The sequence below is a fragment of the Oncorhynchus nerka genome, linkage group LG18 (assembly GCF_034236695.1).
Source record: "Oncorhynchus nerka isolate Pitt River linkage group LG18, Oner_Uvic_2.0, whole genome shotgun sequence".
In the NCBI taxonomy this organism is placed as follows: domain Eukaryota; kingdom Metazoa; phylum Chordata; class Actinopteri; order Salmoniformes; family Salmonidae; genus Oncorhynchus; species Oncorhynchus nerka.
This window is the reverse complement of record NC_088413.1, coordinates 39,968,877-39,984,336: the sequence shown is the minus strand read 5'-3', so window position 1 is coordinate 39,984,336 and position 15,460 is coordinate 39,968,877. Positions and strand designations below refer to the sequence as shown.

At 44.0% G+C, this 15,460-nt stretch overlaps 1 protein-coding gene across 1 annotated transcript in view; it reads left to right on the top strand.

Moving 5' to 3' along the window:
- crip2 (cysteine-rich protein 2) overlaps window positions 1-15,460 on the top strand; it is a 50,414-nt gene that overhangs the window by 13,274 nt on the left and 21,680 nt on the right. The window contains exon 2 of the mRNA XM_029687650.2: window positions 14,736-14,830. Coding sequence (XP_029543510.1) covers window positions 14,736-14,830 — 95 coding nt within the window. The remainder of the gene's footprint in view (window positions 1-14,735; window positions 14,831-15,460) is intronic.

Genomic DNA, 15,460 nt, shown 5'->3' with positions numbered 1-15,460 from the left:
TCACAAACCATGTCGCTGGCCATTTTAAAATAATCCTGTGTCGCACATTTTTGCTTTGATAACAAACAACGTTGTTCAGTCATGTCACCTAGCTAGCTAACAACCTGGTAATGTAACTTGACAGTAGGTTTAGGCTAATTTGATTGGCACAGGAAGAAAGGAAAAGATGTGCTTCAAAGGTAGGATTCATATAGGCCTAATGTAAGCCTAAACTGTATCACAAATCAATTTCTTTCTGGTGCTCCTTAAATTTTGTTTGTGGCCTAATGTATTAAAAGTTGGGAGCAGTGTTTGTGGGAATCCCTACTGTTAACTAGTGACCGGCGAAGGGGCGTACACGTCGGGCTGGCCTGAAGACATTTTTTGGTGTGCACGAACAGCCGATAAAACCCTTGCCGAGGATCAAAACGAAAAACGTCACAAAATGTCATAATATATGCATCAACTGTTCTAGAATGTTGCGGATGGGAAGCATATTGATTTCTGTGCGTAAAAATGAGCACCGGACCGGAGTGATTTTTATCGGGATGGGACAGGAAACTTCCCGGGTTCTAGAACTGTTGCAGGATCAGGATATTTAGGGAAAAAATTGGACAGGACAAGGACATCACATAATTTTGAACAAACAAAACACGTAATTGAATCACAGACTTTCGGACTTTCTGTATTGCTAGCAGTGTAGCACTTACCCCATCTTGACCCACTAATGAAAGGTCATCCCCATCAACCTCATGATGTGGTAGTTAACAAGGTCAACACTGTTGATGATGTGTCAAGTCCTAAAGGACAGCTAGCCTGTTAAAAACAATGGTAACGTTTTACATTAAGGTATAGCCAGTGGGCAGTGTGAGTTCTGATGACAGCTGAACAAAACATATTTTGCTTCTACTGCTGAGAAGCAGACAGAGGTCAGAAAGCGATTGATATGCCTGATACTGTACCTGTCCTGTCCTGTATAAGCAGCTTAGCTGTGCTTTGAGCTCCTGTGGTGAGCTAAGCTCTCCTCTTCAGTCTGTGGTTCCTTTGATCTCCTCTGTATAGTAAATATGGTCTTATCTTTTATCTGGCTGAAATATGTGAAATAACTCTTGTGACGCTATCCCTTACGCTCTGTTGGCAACCTGGTTTAACCCTAGGATGGAGGTGTGCTTGTGTTAACCCCCTGTTGGCAACCTGGTTTAACCCTAGGATGGAGGTGTGCTTGTGTTAACCCCCTGTTGGCAACCTGGTTTAACCCTAGGATGGAGGTGTGCTTGTGTTAACCCCCTGTTGGCAACCTGGTTTAACCCTAGGATGGAGGTGTGCTTGTGTTAACCCCCTGTGGGCAACCTGGTTTAACCCTAGGATGGAGGTGTGCTTGTGTTAACCCCCTGTTGGCAACCTGGTTTAACCCTAGGATGGAGGTGTGCTTGTGTTAACCCCCTGTGGGCAACCTGGTTTAACCCTAGGATGGAGGGGTGCTTGTGTTAACCCTTTGTTAGTAGCCTGGTTTAACCCTAGAATGGAGGTGTGGTTGTGTTTAACCCCCTGTTGGCAGCCTGGTTTAACCCTAGGATGGAGGTGTGGTTGTGTTTAACCCCCTGTTGGCAACCTGGTTTAACCCTAGGATGGAGGTGTGCTTGTGTTAACCCCTCCTATGTTACCTCATCCTTTTGACTCAGGACGACTACGTCTGGATGAGCCATTTTTGTAACAAAGCAAACCTATAGTTGACAATGTTCACAGAGTGGGTAAAACTTGACTGTAAGGGGCCATTTTTGTAACAAAGCAAACCTACAGTTGACAATGTTCACAGAGTGGGTAAAACTTGACTGTAAGAGGCCACAGCAACTGTTCACAGAACTGGTCTATCATAGACACACATCATTCACAACCTTCTCTCCCAGGGAACATGGGAGTCATAAGGATGGATCTAATAGAATCAGCATTGAGGAAAATTTGTTTCTGAAAACATGCCAAGCCCGATATGAGATTAGCCATGTGATAGACTGTATCTCAAAGGGGAAGTGCTACGCTGCTATCAGTGATACAGGTTTAGCAGAAAGTCGTCTCTGTGATTCGGTTACGTATTTTGTCTGTTCAAAATGATATGATGTGCTGATACTTTGGATCATGTTCGGCAGGGAAGCCATTAGGCCTACTGTGAGCGTTATTCTTTGGACAGTTAAGTTCTCTATCCATAGTGGGGTCTCTGTCTGTCTCTGTGTCTGTGTTTCTGTGTGTGCGTGCGAGCAAGCCCAGGCGCTTATGGTCTGTGAAAACAGGAGGGTAATTACGCCAGACATTAGCGGCGTGGGGAAATTATAAGAGGGAACTAGTAATTTAGCAAGGAGGTCTACAGGGGGAAGGCTTCTAATGGGCAAGTGTCCCAAACGGCTTAATTACAGCAGTTTAATTATCAACAACGAGCCAGAAGCACCCAAACACCATAACTCTCACACGTGACCCACACACAAACACAGCACACACACATTCAATGTTTTTTCTTTATTGTACTATTTTCTACATTGTACAATAATAAACTAAATAACACATATCATGTAATAACCAAAACAGTGTTCAAATCACAATATATTTGAGATTCTTCAAATGGCCACCCTTTACCTTGATGACAGCTTTGCAAACTCTTGGCATTCTCACCACCAGCTTCACCTGAAATGCTTTTCCAACCATCTTGAAGGAGTTCCCACATATGCCGAGCACTTGTTGGCTGCTTTTCCTTCACTCTGCGGTCCGACTCATCCCAAACCATCTCAATTTGGTTAAGGTCAGGAGATTGTGGAGGCCAGGTCATCTGATGGAGCTCTCCATCACTCTCCTTTTTGGTAAAATAACCCTGTCCTGTTGAAAAACAAATTATAGTTCCACTAAGCCCAAACCAGATGGGATGGCGTATCGCTGCAGAAGGGTGTGGTAGCCATGCTGGTTAAGTGTGCCTTGATTTTTTTTTTAATTAGACAGTGTCACCAGCAAAGCACCATCACACCTCCTCCTCCATGCTTTACGGTGGGAAATACACATGCAGAGATCATCCGTGTCTCACAAAGACACGGCGCTCGGAACCAAAAATCTCACATTTAGACTCGAGGCCAAAGGACACATTTCCACCGGTCTAATGTCCATTACTCGTGTATCTTGGCCCAAGCAAGTCTCTTCTTTTTATTGGTGTCCTTTAGTAGTGTTTTTTTGCAGCAATTCAACCATGAAGGCCTGATTTACGCAGTCCCCTCTGATCAGTTGATGTTGAGATGTGTCTGTTACTTAAACTTTGTGAAGCATTTATTTGGGCTGCAATTTCTGAGGCTGGTAACTCTAATGAACTTCTCATCTGCAGCAGAGGTAACTCTGGGTCTATTCCTGTGGCGGTCCTCATGAGAGCCAGTTTCATCATAGCGCTTGATGGTTTTTGCGACTGCACTTGAAGAAACTTTCAAAATTCTTGAAATTTTTCGTAATTGACTGACCTTCATGTTTTAAAGTAATCATGGACTGTTGTTTCTCTTTGCTTATTTGAGCTGTTCTTGCCATAATATGGACATGGTCTTTTACCAAATAGGCCTATCCTCTGTATACCTTGTCACAACACAACTGATTAGCTCAAACGCATTAAGAAGGAAATTCCACAAATGAACTTTTAAGAAGGCACACCTGTTAATTGAAATGCATTCCAGGTGACTACCTCTTGAAGCTGGTGGAGAGAATGCCAAGAGTGTGCAAAGCTGTCATCAAGGCAAAGGGTGGCTATTTGAAGAATCTCAAATATAAAATATATTTTGATTGAACACTTTTTTTGGTTACTACATGATTCCATGTGTGTTATTTCATAGTTTTGATGTCTTCACTATTATTGTACAATGTAGAAAATAGTACAAAATAAAGAAAACACCCTTGAATGAGTAGGTGTTCTAAAACTTTTGACCGGTGGTGTATGCAATACGCATGCTGCACCCACACATCGCTGTGGCTGTTAAACAAAGTCTGAGAAGTCATCACAGACAAATAATCACTAGACTACTCCGCCTTGGACAACACTGACACAACTACCAGCATGCAACAGTACTGCCACAGGAACGGGAAGGAATGTCCAGTGGGACAGTGTTGCTACCTCGTATATAGACCTCTTATCATACTATAACTGGATTAAAATTGTACTGAAATCCACTCAGAAGGAAGACAACATAATGACTTCTGCCCTCACATATCTGATAGCGTTTACCTCACATAACTATTACCATTTAACGACTGGTTAGATAGAAGCAATCTATGAAGGATTGTATGAGTGTATGTGTGTGTATGTGTTGCAATTTAGGTGTAATTTATGTAGGCCTACAGTAGCTGCCTTATATTGATAAAGCCTAACATAGGGCCCTTTACATGGTTTGCCTGATTCCATTTAGTTTTCTCTCAAATACTGTTTTCTCCGTTTCATTTTTCCAGGTTCCCGATAACAAAATGATGATAATGTTTTTTGCTCTCAAAATTACACTTTTTAAATATAAAAGCATGGTCTAAGTCCACAACAATGCTTAAACCACATCAGGAGACTTTTGAGTAGTTAGGCTACCCTTTAATCCAAGTGCGCACCAGCAAGAGACCATTGTTTGGTTAGCAATGTTTTTGTGGCGCTCATGTGATTGCATAGTTTGCCAAGCAAATGGCTACTGAATTGATGCATATAATCATGATATCATTCTGTCAGGTAGGCACAGGTTACTTTGTAGTTCACATTTAATTGTGAAGGTTTATGGGAAAGCTTGTCATTAGAAGGTTGTCATTAGCATCATCGCTAACGGCTGTACAAAGTGTAGACATGCGCCTGCATCACATACAACACACAGAGACAGGTGCATTCCTGTGCCGTTTCTGGAAGTTTGCGGAAAACATGAACCACTGATGCATTTTGTTCATGTTTTATGATTAACTCGGGCAAATTAATGTGTTTTCTAATACGTTCAATACACTTAGTTGATGTCCTAAGTTCAATACATTTTTGAATATTGTTAAATTCCGTTTTAATGTCTGGATTCCGTGACTTTGTTCGGGTTCTCCACAACGTGGATTTGATAGGGTCCTACTAATATTCCTGTCAGAAGTTATTAACCTCTATAACATAGACTTCAATATACTTGTAATACAGTCAGATTTGGGGTTAAATCTATTTAAATTCAGTCAATTCCAGAAGTAAACTGACATTTCTATTTCAATTCAAATTTTCCTCATTAAAAAGCAATTGAATTGGAATTGAACCCAACCCTGAATACAGTATATAAATTGTGTGTTTTTCATTGAATGTAAAGTATTTACATGTGTACTGTAGGTTAAATATTTCAAAATTACGGTTGGTTGGTTGGACTAATTTCTACATCAGCTGTCATGTGGACCCATCTGTTCTTCAGCCCCTCAACACTGTAAGCCCCCCCTCTCTCCTCCGTTTCCCTTTCCTGTCCCATCCCCCATCCATCCCTTCTCCTCTCCCCTATCCACTCCAGCTGAGTACACACAGGCATTTGTAGTCTACTCCGTTGTAACTATTGCAACGCTCCTTTGATAATGGCATGTCCAATTAACCAACATGCACCTGACTCCTGAGGGCTGAGGGGCCTATAGGGGCAGTGATAACAGAGAGAGATAGTTTGTTTGTGTGTGAGACAGAGACAAAGGGCACAAACATACAGCAAAACAAACAACCATCCTCCCACATCCTCCGCTCTCCAGCAGCAGACAGGAAGGAACAACATTCAGCCTGTGTTCCCCCTCTGCATCCTCTCTCCATTCTGCTCTTTTTCAATTGAATACACACAACACCCCAAGGCCAAATGGCCTTTGCTGTGGTTAAGACAATGGCTATTCAACATTCACACAATCCCATGGCAAAGGTTGGCATTCTACATCTACATCCACTAACATCATTCATCGGACCCTGGCTTTGAATGTGGTTTGATTTGTGAGGTACCAGTTACATTCAACACTAGGGTTAAAGTCACTCTCAGACACTTGGTTTCTTGTTGCACATACATTAGAATATATTTTCAGCATCCAGCTCTTTAAAATCTGAATTCCAAATCTACCCTAGGACCACAGCCATTATGGTGATATTGTAGCTGTCTATCTTTATTTAATGCTTTCTGATTGGCTGGGTGGACATGTGGTATATACAGCAGTTGGCTTCCACCCCTCTAATCTTCTCAGATCTACAGAAGTGGCTAGAGAGTAAAGGGTTGATTTGGCATTCAGCATTAGATGTGTCCCTCTGTGGGGTGTGATTGGTACAGCCTCTGGGACACATGTGTTTGGGTCAGCTCCTGCTCCCTCAGGCTGGCTGATGCAACACCAGTGAAACTATAGCCCAACGTCCCTTCAATTCCCTGGCTCTGGAGGTTGTCTGTCGCCTCAGTCAAGGCGAGGTTTCCTCTCTCTCTCTCTCTTCGTCCGTCTTTATCCTTGTCAGCGTCCCTCCCTGAATTTAACAACCTTGTGAATTGGGCTTGCTGACGTAAATGTTCTCTCCAGGCTGCAGCCTGGAGCAAAGTGGATAAGTTAAAATACTGGCATCCCGTCTGTCTGTATTAGTGTTGTCACGATACCAACATTTTACTAACAATACAATACCAGGTCAAGTATCACAGTGGGAAAATAATCTGTGATCTAGCGTCCTGTTCGCCCCGTCCCCCGGACACTTGTTCCCATTTTCTAAATGTTCTGCTCATGTGCTACGGAAATGTCTGTCACTGAAATTCACACTTCTACTCAATACAACGCATTGAATTTAACGTCACACTGTTCAGTGTACAATAGAATACTGCATAGAATGGCTGATTTGCTCATATTTGCTAAGGCCTACCTGTAGCCGATGTGAGCAAGACCTTTAAACATTCACAAGGCCGCGGGGCCAGACGGATTACCAGGAAGGTGTACTCAGAGCATGAGCGGACCAACTGGCAAGTGTCATCACTGACATTTTCAACCTCTCCCTGACCGAGTCTGTAATACCTACATGTTTCAAGCAGACCACCATAGTCCCTGTGCCCAAGAAAGCGAAGGTAACCAGCCTGAATGACTACCGACCCGTAGCTCTCATGTCTGTAGACATGAAGTGCTTTGAAAAGCTGGTCATGGCTCACATAAAACCATCATCCCGGAAACCCTAGACCCATTCCAATTCGAATTACCGCCCCAACAGATCCATGAATGATGCAATCTCAACACTGAACACTCGCACTCCACACTGACCTTTCCCACCTGGACAAAAGGTATACCTATGTGAGAATGCTGTTCATTGACTACAGCTCAGCGTTAAACACCATAGTGCCCACAAAGATCATCACTAAGCTAAGGACCCTGGGACTAAACACCTCCTTCAGCAACTGAATCCTGGACTTCCTGATGGGCCGCCCCCAAGTGGTAAGGTTAGGCAACAACACATCTGCCACGCTGATCCTCAACACCGGGGCCCCTCAGGGGTGCGTGCTTAGTCCCCTCCTGTACTCCCTGTTCACCCACAACACCATTCTTAAGTTTGCTGACGACACAACAGTGGCAGGCCTGACCACTGACAACTATGTGACAGCCTATAGGGAGGAGATCAGAGACAACAACCTCTCCCTCAACGTGAGCATGACAAAGGAGCTGATTGTGCACTACAGGAAAAGGAGGGCAGAGCACGCCCCCATTCACATCGACAGGCTGTAGTGGAGCGTATCGAGAGTTTCAAGTTTCTTGGTGTCCACATCATCAAAAGACTATCATGGTCCAAACATACCAAAGATGCCTTTTTTCCCTCAGGAGACTGAAAAGATTTGGCATGGGTCCCGAGATCATCAAAAAGTTCTACAGATGCACCATCGTGAGCATCCAGACCGGTTGCATCACCGTCTGGTATGGCAACTGCTTGGCATCCAAGGCGCTACAGAGGGTAGTGCGTACAGCTCAGTACATCACTGGGGCCTATGCTTCCTGCCATCCAGGACCTATATACTAAGCGGTGTCAGAAATGGTCAAAGACTCCAGTCACGCAAGTCATAGAATGTTCTCTCTGCTACCGCACGGCAAGCGGTACTGGAGTGCAAAGTCTAGATCTAAAAGGCTCCTTAAAGGCTTTTACCCCTAAGCCATAAGACTGCTGAACAGTTAATCAAATGGCCACCCGGACTATTTGCATTGACACCCCCCCCCCCTTATTTTCTTGTGTAATTTCATGTTTATTTTGTTTTTTTACTTTAGTTTATTTTGGAAATATTTTCTTAACTCTATTTTAATTAAACTGCATTGTTGGCTAAGGGATTGTAAGTAAGCGTTTCACGGTAAGGTCTACACCTGTTGTATTCAGCACATGTGACAAATACAATTTTATTTGGCTGGAGGAATGGGAGGAAGGAATATACACTGCTCAAAAAATAAAGGGAACACTAAAATAACACATCCTAGATCTGAATGAATGAAATATTCTTATTAAATACTTTTTTCTTTACATAGTTGAATGTGCTGACAACAAAATCACACAAAAATTATCAATGGAAATCAAAATTTACCAACCCATGGAGGTCTGGATTTGGAGTCACACTCAAAATTAAAGTGGAATACCACACTACAGGCTGATCCAACTTTGATGTAATGTCCTTAAAACAAGTCAAACTGAGGCTCAGTAGTGTGTGTGGCCTCCACGTGCCTGTATGACCTCCCTACAACGCCTGGGTATACTCCTGATGAGGTGGCAGATGGTCGCCTGAGGGATCTCCTCCCAGACCTGGACTAAAGCATCCACCAACTCCTGGACAGTCTGTGGTGCAACGTGGCGTTGGTGGATGGAGCGAGACATGATGTACCAGATGTGCTCAATTGGATTCAGGTCTGGGGAACGGGCGGGCCAGTCCATAGCATCAATGCCTTCCTCTTGCAGGAACTGCTGACACACTCCAGCCACATGAGGTCTAGCATTGTCTTGCATTAGGAGGAACCCAGGGCCAACTGCACCAGCATATGGTCTCACAAGGGGTCTGAGGATCTCATCTCGGTACCTAATGGCAGTCAGGCTACCTCTGGCGAGCACATGGAGGGCTGTGCGGCCCCCCAAAGAAATGCCACCCCACACCATGACTGACCCACCGCCAAACCGGTCATGCTGGAGGATGTTGCAGGCAGCAGAACGTTCTCCACGGCGTCTCCAGACTCTGTCACGTCTGTCACATGTGCTCAGTGTGAACCTGCTTTCATCTGTAAAGAGCACAGGGCTCTTTACAGAATTTGCCAATCTTGGTGTTCTCTGGCAAATGCCAAACGTCCTGCACGGCGTTGGGCTGTAAGCACAACCCCCACCTGTGGACGTCGGGCCCTCATACCACCCTCATGGAGTCTGTTTCTGACCGTTTGAGCAGACACATGCACATTTGTGGCCTGCTGGAGGTCATTTTACAGGGCTCTGGCAGTGCTCCTCCTGCTCCTCCTTGCACAAAGGCGGAGGTAGCGGTCCTGCTGCTGGGTTGTTGCCCTCCTACGGCCTCCTCCACGTCTCCTGATGTACTGGCCTGTCTCCTGGTAGCGCCTCCATGCTCTGGAAACTACGCTGACAGACACAGCAAACCTTCTTGCCACAGCTCGCATTGATGAGCCATCCTGGATGAGCTGCACTACCTGAGCCACTTGTGTGGGTTGTAGACTCCGTCTCATGCTACCACTAGAGTGAAAGCATCGCCAGCATTCAAAAGTGACCAAAACATCAGCCAGGAAGCATAGGAACTGAGAAGTGGTCTGTGGTCCCCACCTGCAGAACCACTCCTTTATTGGGGGTGTCTTGCTAATTGCCTATAATTTCCACCTGTTGTCTATTCCATTTGCACAGCAGCATGTGACATTTATTGTCAATCAGTGTTGCTTCCTAAGTGGACAGTTTGATTTCACAGAAGTGTGATTGACTTGGAGTTACATTGTGTTGTTTAAGTGTTCCCTTTATTTTTATGAGCAGTGTACATGCATAATGATCTGCATGTCATTGTGTCCGTAAGGGAAAACACTGCATGAAACCTTCTACTCTTCAGTTAAAACACACACACACACTATCCTTCCTTTCCTCACACTCTGTCTCCCTCTCTCATACTAAACACACATTAATTTGTTGTCATTCAATGAAATACGACTCGTTTTCATGCACATTTTTTCAAATACTGCACCAAATATTTTAGTTAGATGTAAAATTGCGTGACTAAGATCTCCTCTGCAAAAATGTAAACTCAAGAAATCTGTCATTAATTTTAGCTGAATTAATGAATTCTGACTATTTTGAAGTGTATACAAGCTACGACATCTTAAGATGGACAAACAGTACTGTTGCTGCTTTTTCTAATTTTTCAAGCGAAGATATGTAAAGGGAGTACGCGAGCACACTCGTTCGTTTCGACTAGGCGATGCATGCGGAAGCCTTTAGCTGCTTTTCTGTCTGACCCCGCTCTGCTGCAGCATCGCATTAGAGGAAACTAGGGGTGTACCGATGTCGGCATACTCATATTCGGAATCGTATCCATTTTATCACACTTGATACTCGTAATCGGATTTACTCATGATCAGAAAACCCGGAAGTGTGCTTTAAATGCCGGTAAAGACTATTTCTCAAGTGTGCAGGACACATGGCTTTCGACCTTCGTCTCTCCCGAGCCCGTACGGGAGTTGTAGCGATGATACAAGATGGTAGCTACTAACAATTGGATACTACGAAATTGGGGAGAAAAAAGGGGTAAAATGACTAGCTACGGATTCTGATTCATACACAATGTTTGGAGAAGGGCAGACTTGTGCCTTGAGATGAGTGACTGTGAGTGAGTGAGTGAGTGAGTGAGTGAAACAGCCATGCATGTGTCTGTCTGTGGAAGTGAGAGCAGAGGAAGAGTGGCTTGTTCTAATCTAATCGCTGCAGCAAGCTCAACCGATACCCTGCCCGTTTCAATACAGACAGACGAACTAGGCAACGGCTGTTTAGAGCTTCACACTGTTTGAGTGAAAGAGAAGCATGCTGGCAGCTGATTAGATTTTTTTTTTACTGATGTCGTATTCGGAAAATTCTCCATATCCGTTATGATACTCGTTTTGTCCGAGTACTCGGCACACCAAGACTGTTCTCAGGGCAAGCCTGGTTGTAGGTTGATAATGTTTGCGTTGCATCAGGGACAATATTAGCATTTTACCCTAACCCTTTTCCTAACCTTAACCTAATTATCCTAACCTCCCACGTTAATTATCCTAACCTGCTTCGAAAAGTCACTTCTGCTAGTCAAAATCGGCAGATTTGCCCTGAGAACAGTCTTGGTTTCCACTAATGCGATACAGCTGTTTTGTGTGTGAGTAGCCATAGCAACTGCTCCATTTGGCTGCTGCTCAGCGCTCATGAGACAGTTGCCTATACACAGCAGATAACAACCACATTAAGAGATTTTGGCAATGAAGGCAGCCCTTGTACTTTTCTAGAGTCGGATGAACTCATGGATATGGACATGTGTAATTGTGTACGCCTCTGCGTGCATCTGAGGTAAAGTCGTGACTGGCTACAACTGGAGCGAGTCAAGAGAGTGAACCGAAGAAAGGGGAGGGGGAAATGGCTATTTATTTTGTAAAGATTTTAATAAGGTATACTATATTAGGCCTACACAGTTTTTTTTGTATGAAATGCTCCACACATGACATATTTATAACCCCCCACCCCTTCCCCCCTCAAAGAAAGCTCATAACTATTCCTGTACTGCCCAATCCTGTAAACTGTCTATCCTGTCCTGTCCAGAACTTGACTATAGAACTTCACGGAATCCCGCAGGAATGAGAGTCAGCCGTTACTGGGTGTTATTATTCAGAGTTACAGTTATATTCAAATATATTGTAAGGCCCTATAGTTTTTGCGAAAAACTAAACGCAATCAGGTGAAAAAAAGAACCAATTTTTTTATAGGGCCAAAATATTGGCACCCTTGCACTTTTCTTAAATAATTCAAATTGAAAAAAACATTTAGTCCCCACACCTTATTGGATTTTTAACATTGCAGAACCAATTTTAATTTTGTTGACTTAAGTTTAAACAATTTGTTTAGAAAATAAATACAAGGCATGGACAAAACTATTGGCACCCGGAGCTAGTACTTGGTTGCACAGCCTTTGGCCAAGATAACTTTAGACAAACTCTTCTTGTAGCCATCAATGTGCTTGCTGCATCTTTCTACTCGCTGGCCACTCCAGAACAGTCCAGTGTTTCTTCTTGAACCATTCCTAGTTGTTTTTTGATGTGTTTGGGATTGTTATCCTGCTGGAAGACCCACAACCTTCATTGGAGACCTGGTGTTTGGATACTTGGTTGAACATCAATCCCCAAAACACCTCATAATCTGCTGATTTCAGGATGTCTTGCACACGTGCAAGGTCCCCAGTACCAGAGGCAGCAAAGAAATGCCAAAGCATTCAAAGAACATAACACCCTCACTACAATCAAACATGGGGGAGGTTGGATAATGCTGTGGGGTTGCTTTGCTGCCTCTGAAACTGGGGGGATTGAATGTGTGCAAGACATCATGAAATCAGCTGATTATCAAGGTGTTATGGAGTGCAATGTTCAACCCAGTGTCTCTTTTGAAGGTTATGGGTCTTCCAGCAAGACAACAACCCCAAACACATCAAAAGCACCCTGGAATAGTTCAAGAAGAAACACTGGACTGTTCTGGAGTCGCCAGCGAAGAGTCCAGATGTGAATCGCATCCAGAACCAATGGCAAGATCAGAATCATAATAATAAATAACACCTTTTAGCAGACGCTTTATCCAAATTGACTGTCATGCATGCATTCATTTTATGTATGGGTGGTGCCGGGAATCGAACCCACTACTGTGGCTTTACACGCGCCATGCTCTACCAACTGAGCTACAAAGGACCAAAACACTAGTTAGTGGAGGGTACCCCTCAAACATCGATGAATTAGAGCAGTTTGATGCTGAAAAGTGGGCAAAATTCAAGCTCATTGGTGGCTCCAAGAAGCGATTGTTGGCAGTTATCTTGGCCAAAGGGTATGCAACCAAAAAAAATGTGTCTTTGTTTTCTGAATTCAAATTGGAAACTTACGCTTACAAGAATAAAATTGTTTCTACAATGTTGAAAATCCAATAACAGGTTCTGGAGAACCAAAGTATATATAATTGTTTTCTATTTATTTGAGAAGAAATAGAGAATTATTTAAGAAATGTGCAAGGGTGCCAATATTGTATGTTCTCTAGCCATAGTGGGAAAGGTTCACACTGTGTGTGTTTGTGCCTCCAGTCTCCCAGGCTGGATAATGGTATGCGTATGTGTGGTATCGTATAGGGGGAGTGGTTAGCTGGAGGATAGCCAGCGGATAGACAGCCGGACCATCCCCCTACACTGCAACACACACACACACACACACACACACACACACACACACACACACACACACACACACACACACACACACACTATAACTCACACACTCATAACCCAGACACCCCTTTTAACAACTTCTCTCCTCTTACAATAATAACATCCATTTAAACTGAAGAGCTGTTTATTTGTTCAGTTTATCACCTAACCCTCATACAATGACAGAGGGCTGGCATACCCTTTTGTCCCTCTGCACACACAACACGCACACACACAAACACACAATGACAGCTGGCATTATAGCCTCTTCATGTCCCTCCTATCCCACTCATTGGTCAGAAATCATTGATTTAGAGGCTAATCTGTGATTTGGGGGAATTTCCCCTGACCCCTGTAACTATTATCACTGGTGATATGTTCAGGTTAGGCTGTGTTATGTTGTGTTTGTGGGAGGTCCAACTGTAGTTACTGTCTACATCCTCCTTTTGTTTTAGTGCAGTTGACAGTGAAACTGTCTTGGAGACAAAATAAACAGCCTTGTCGGAAGTCAGTCGCTGAGCTGAGGGGGATCTGAAACAATCCTTCTGAAACAATCCTGCTCACTCCAGGTGGAGAAGCGAGGGAGGGAGAAATGGGGCGATAAGGGAGGTGTACTGTAGGAAGCGGCCTGACGTCCGGCTGATTGTGGCCTGCCATGATTAGAGAAGGTTTTTCCTGTAGTGAGGTTAGCTGGTCCTGTAGGCCTCTTCTGGACCATTGTCTGAGGGAGGGGAGGTGGGTATAATTGGAAACTTGGCTATAATTAGGACCACTCCTGTCTGGGGAAGTGTCTGGTCTGGGAGAGAGACTAAGACTGGTGAAAGGGGATAGAAACAGGGTGGATGAGGAGGAGTGGGGTTGGGGGGGCAGATCAGAGAGGGGGATGAGGGGGGCTATAGAGAGAGAGGAAGGGGGAGGAGAGGAGGGATATTAAGGGATCTGGGCTAGCTGTTGACACCCTGCTGTCCAGCTGTACTCGGCCTCATGCATATGCCGTCTGTCTGTGTGATGATGACATTATTACAGCAGCGTCCTGTATAGTGCACTAGCACCCTCAGACATTATCCTAATACTCCTTTCTCTGAGCTCTGAGGAGGCAAGAGAAGAATCAGTGGAGTGAACAGAGAATAATTCTACTTTAAAGCAATGACCTACATTCTCTAAGGAAATTAAAGTTACAGCCTTCTGAGAGATAAGGATGTGTAGTCATTGAAATCAGTGAAATGCCTCATTATTTAAGCGTATTTACACTCATGACGTCTTCTCGTCCTCTCTCGCTCGCTCTCTCTCTCTCTCCTCTCACGCTCTATTTCCTTTCTCTCATCTCTCTCTCTCTAGCTGAGAAGGTGTCATCTCTGGGGAAGGACTGGCATAAGTTCTGTCTGAAGTGTGGCCGCTGTAACAAAACCCTGAACGCAGGGGGACATGCTGAGGTGAGCGATAATCAATGATGTCCATGGGTCTATAGGCTCACAGGCATAGGATCAATCCCTATAGGTCCACGAGGTATAACCTGATCGGGAAAACCACGTTTTATATTGACTGATTGACACACACAGACAAGTCACTCACACACTCACTCACACTACATCCAGATACGGTTGAAGTCAGAGGTTTACGTACGCCTTAGCTAAATACATTTAAACTCAGTTTTTCACAATTCCTGACATTTAATCCTAGTAATAATTCCCTGTTTTAGGTCAGGTAGGATTACCACTTTATTTTAAGAATGTGTAATGTCAGAATAGTAGTAGAGAGAATGATTTATTTCAGCTTTTATTCAATTCACCACATTTCCAGTGGGTCACAAGTTTACATACACTCAATTAGTATTTGGTAGCAGGTAGCCGTCCACAAGCTTTCCACAATAGGTTGGGTGAATTTTGGCCCATTCCTCCTGACAGAGCTGGTGTAACTGAGTCAGGTTTGTAGACCTTGCTCGCACATGCTTTTTCAGTTCTGCCCACAAATTTTCTATAGGATTGAGGTCAGGTATTTGTGATGGCCACTCCAATACCTTGACGTTGTTGTCCTTAAAGCCATTGTGCCACAACTTTGGAAGT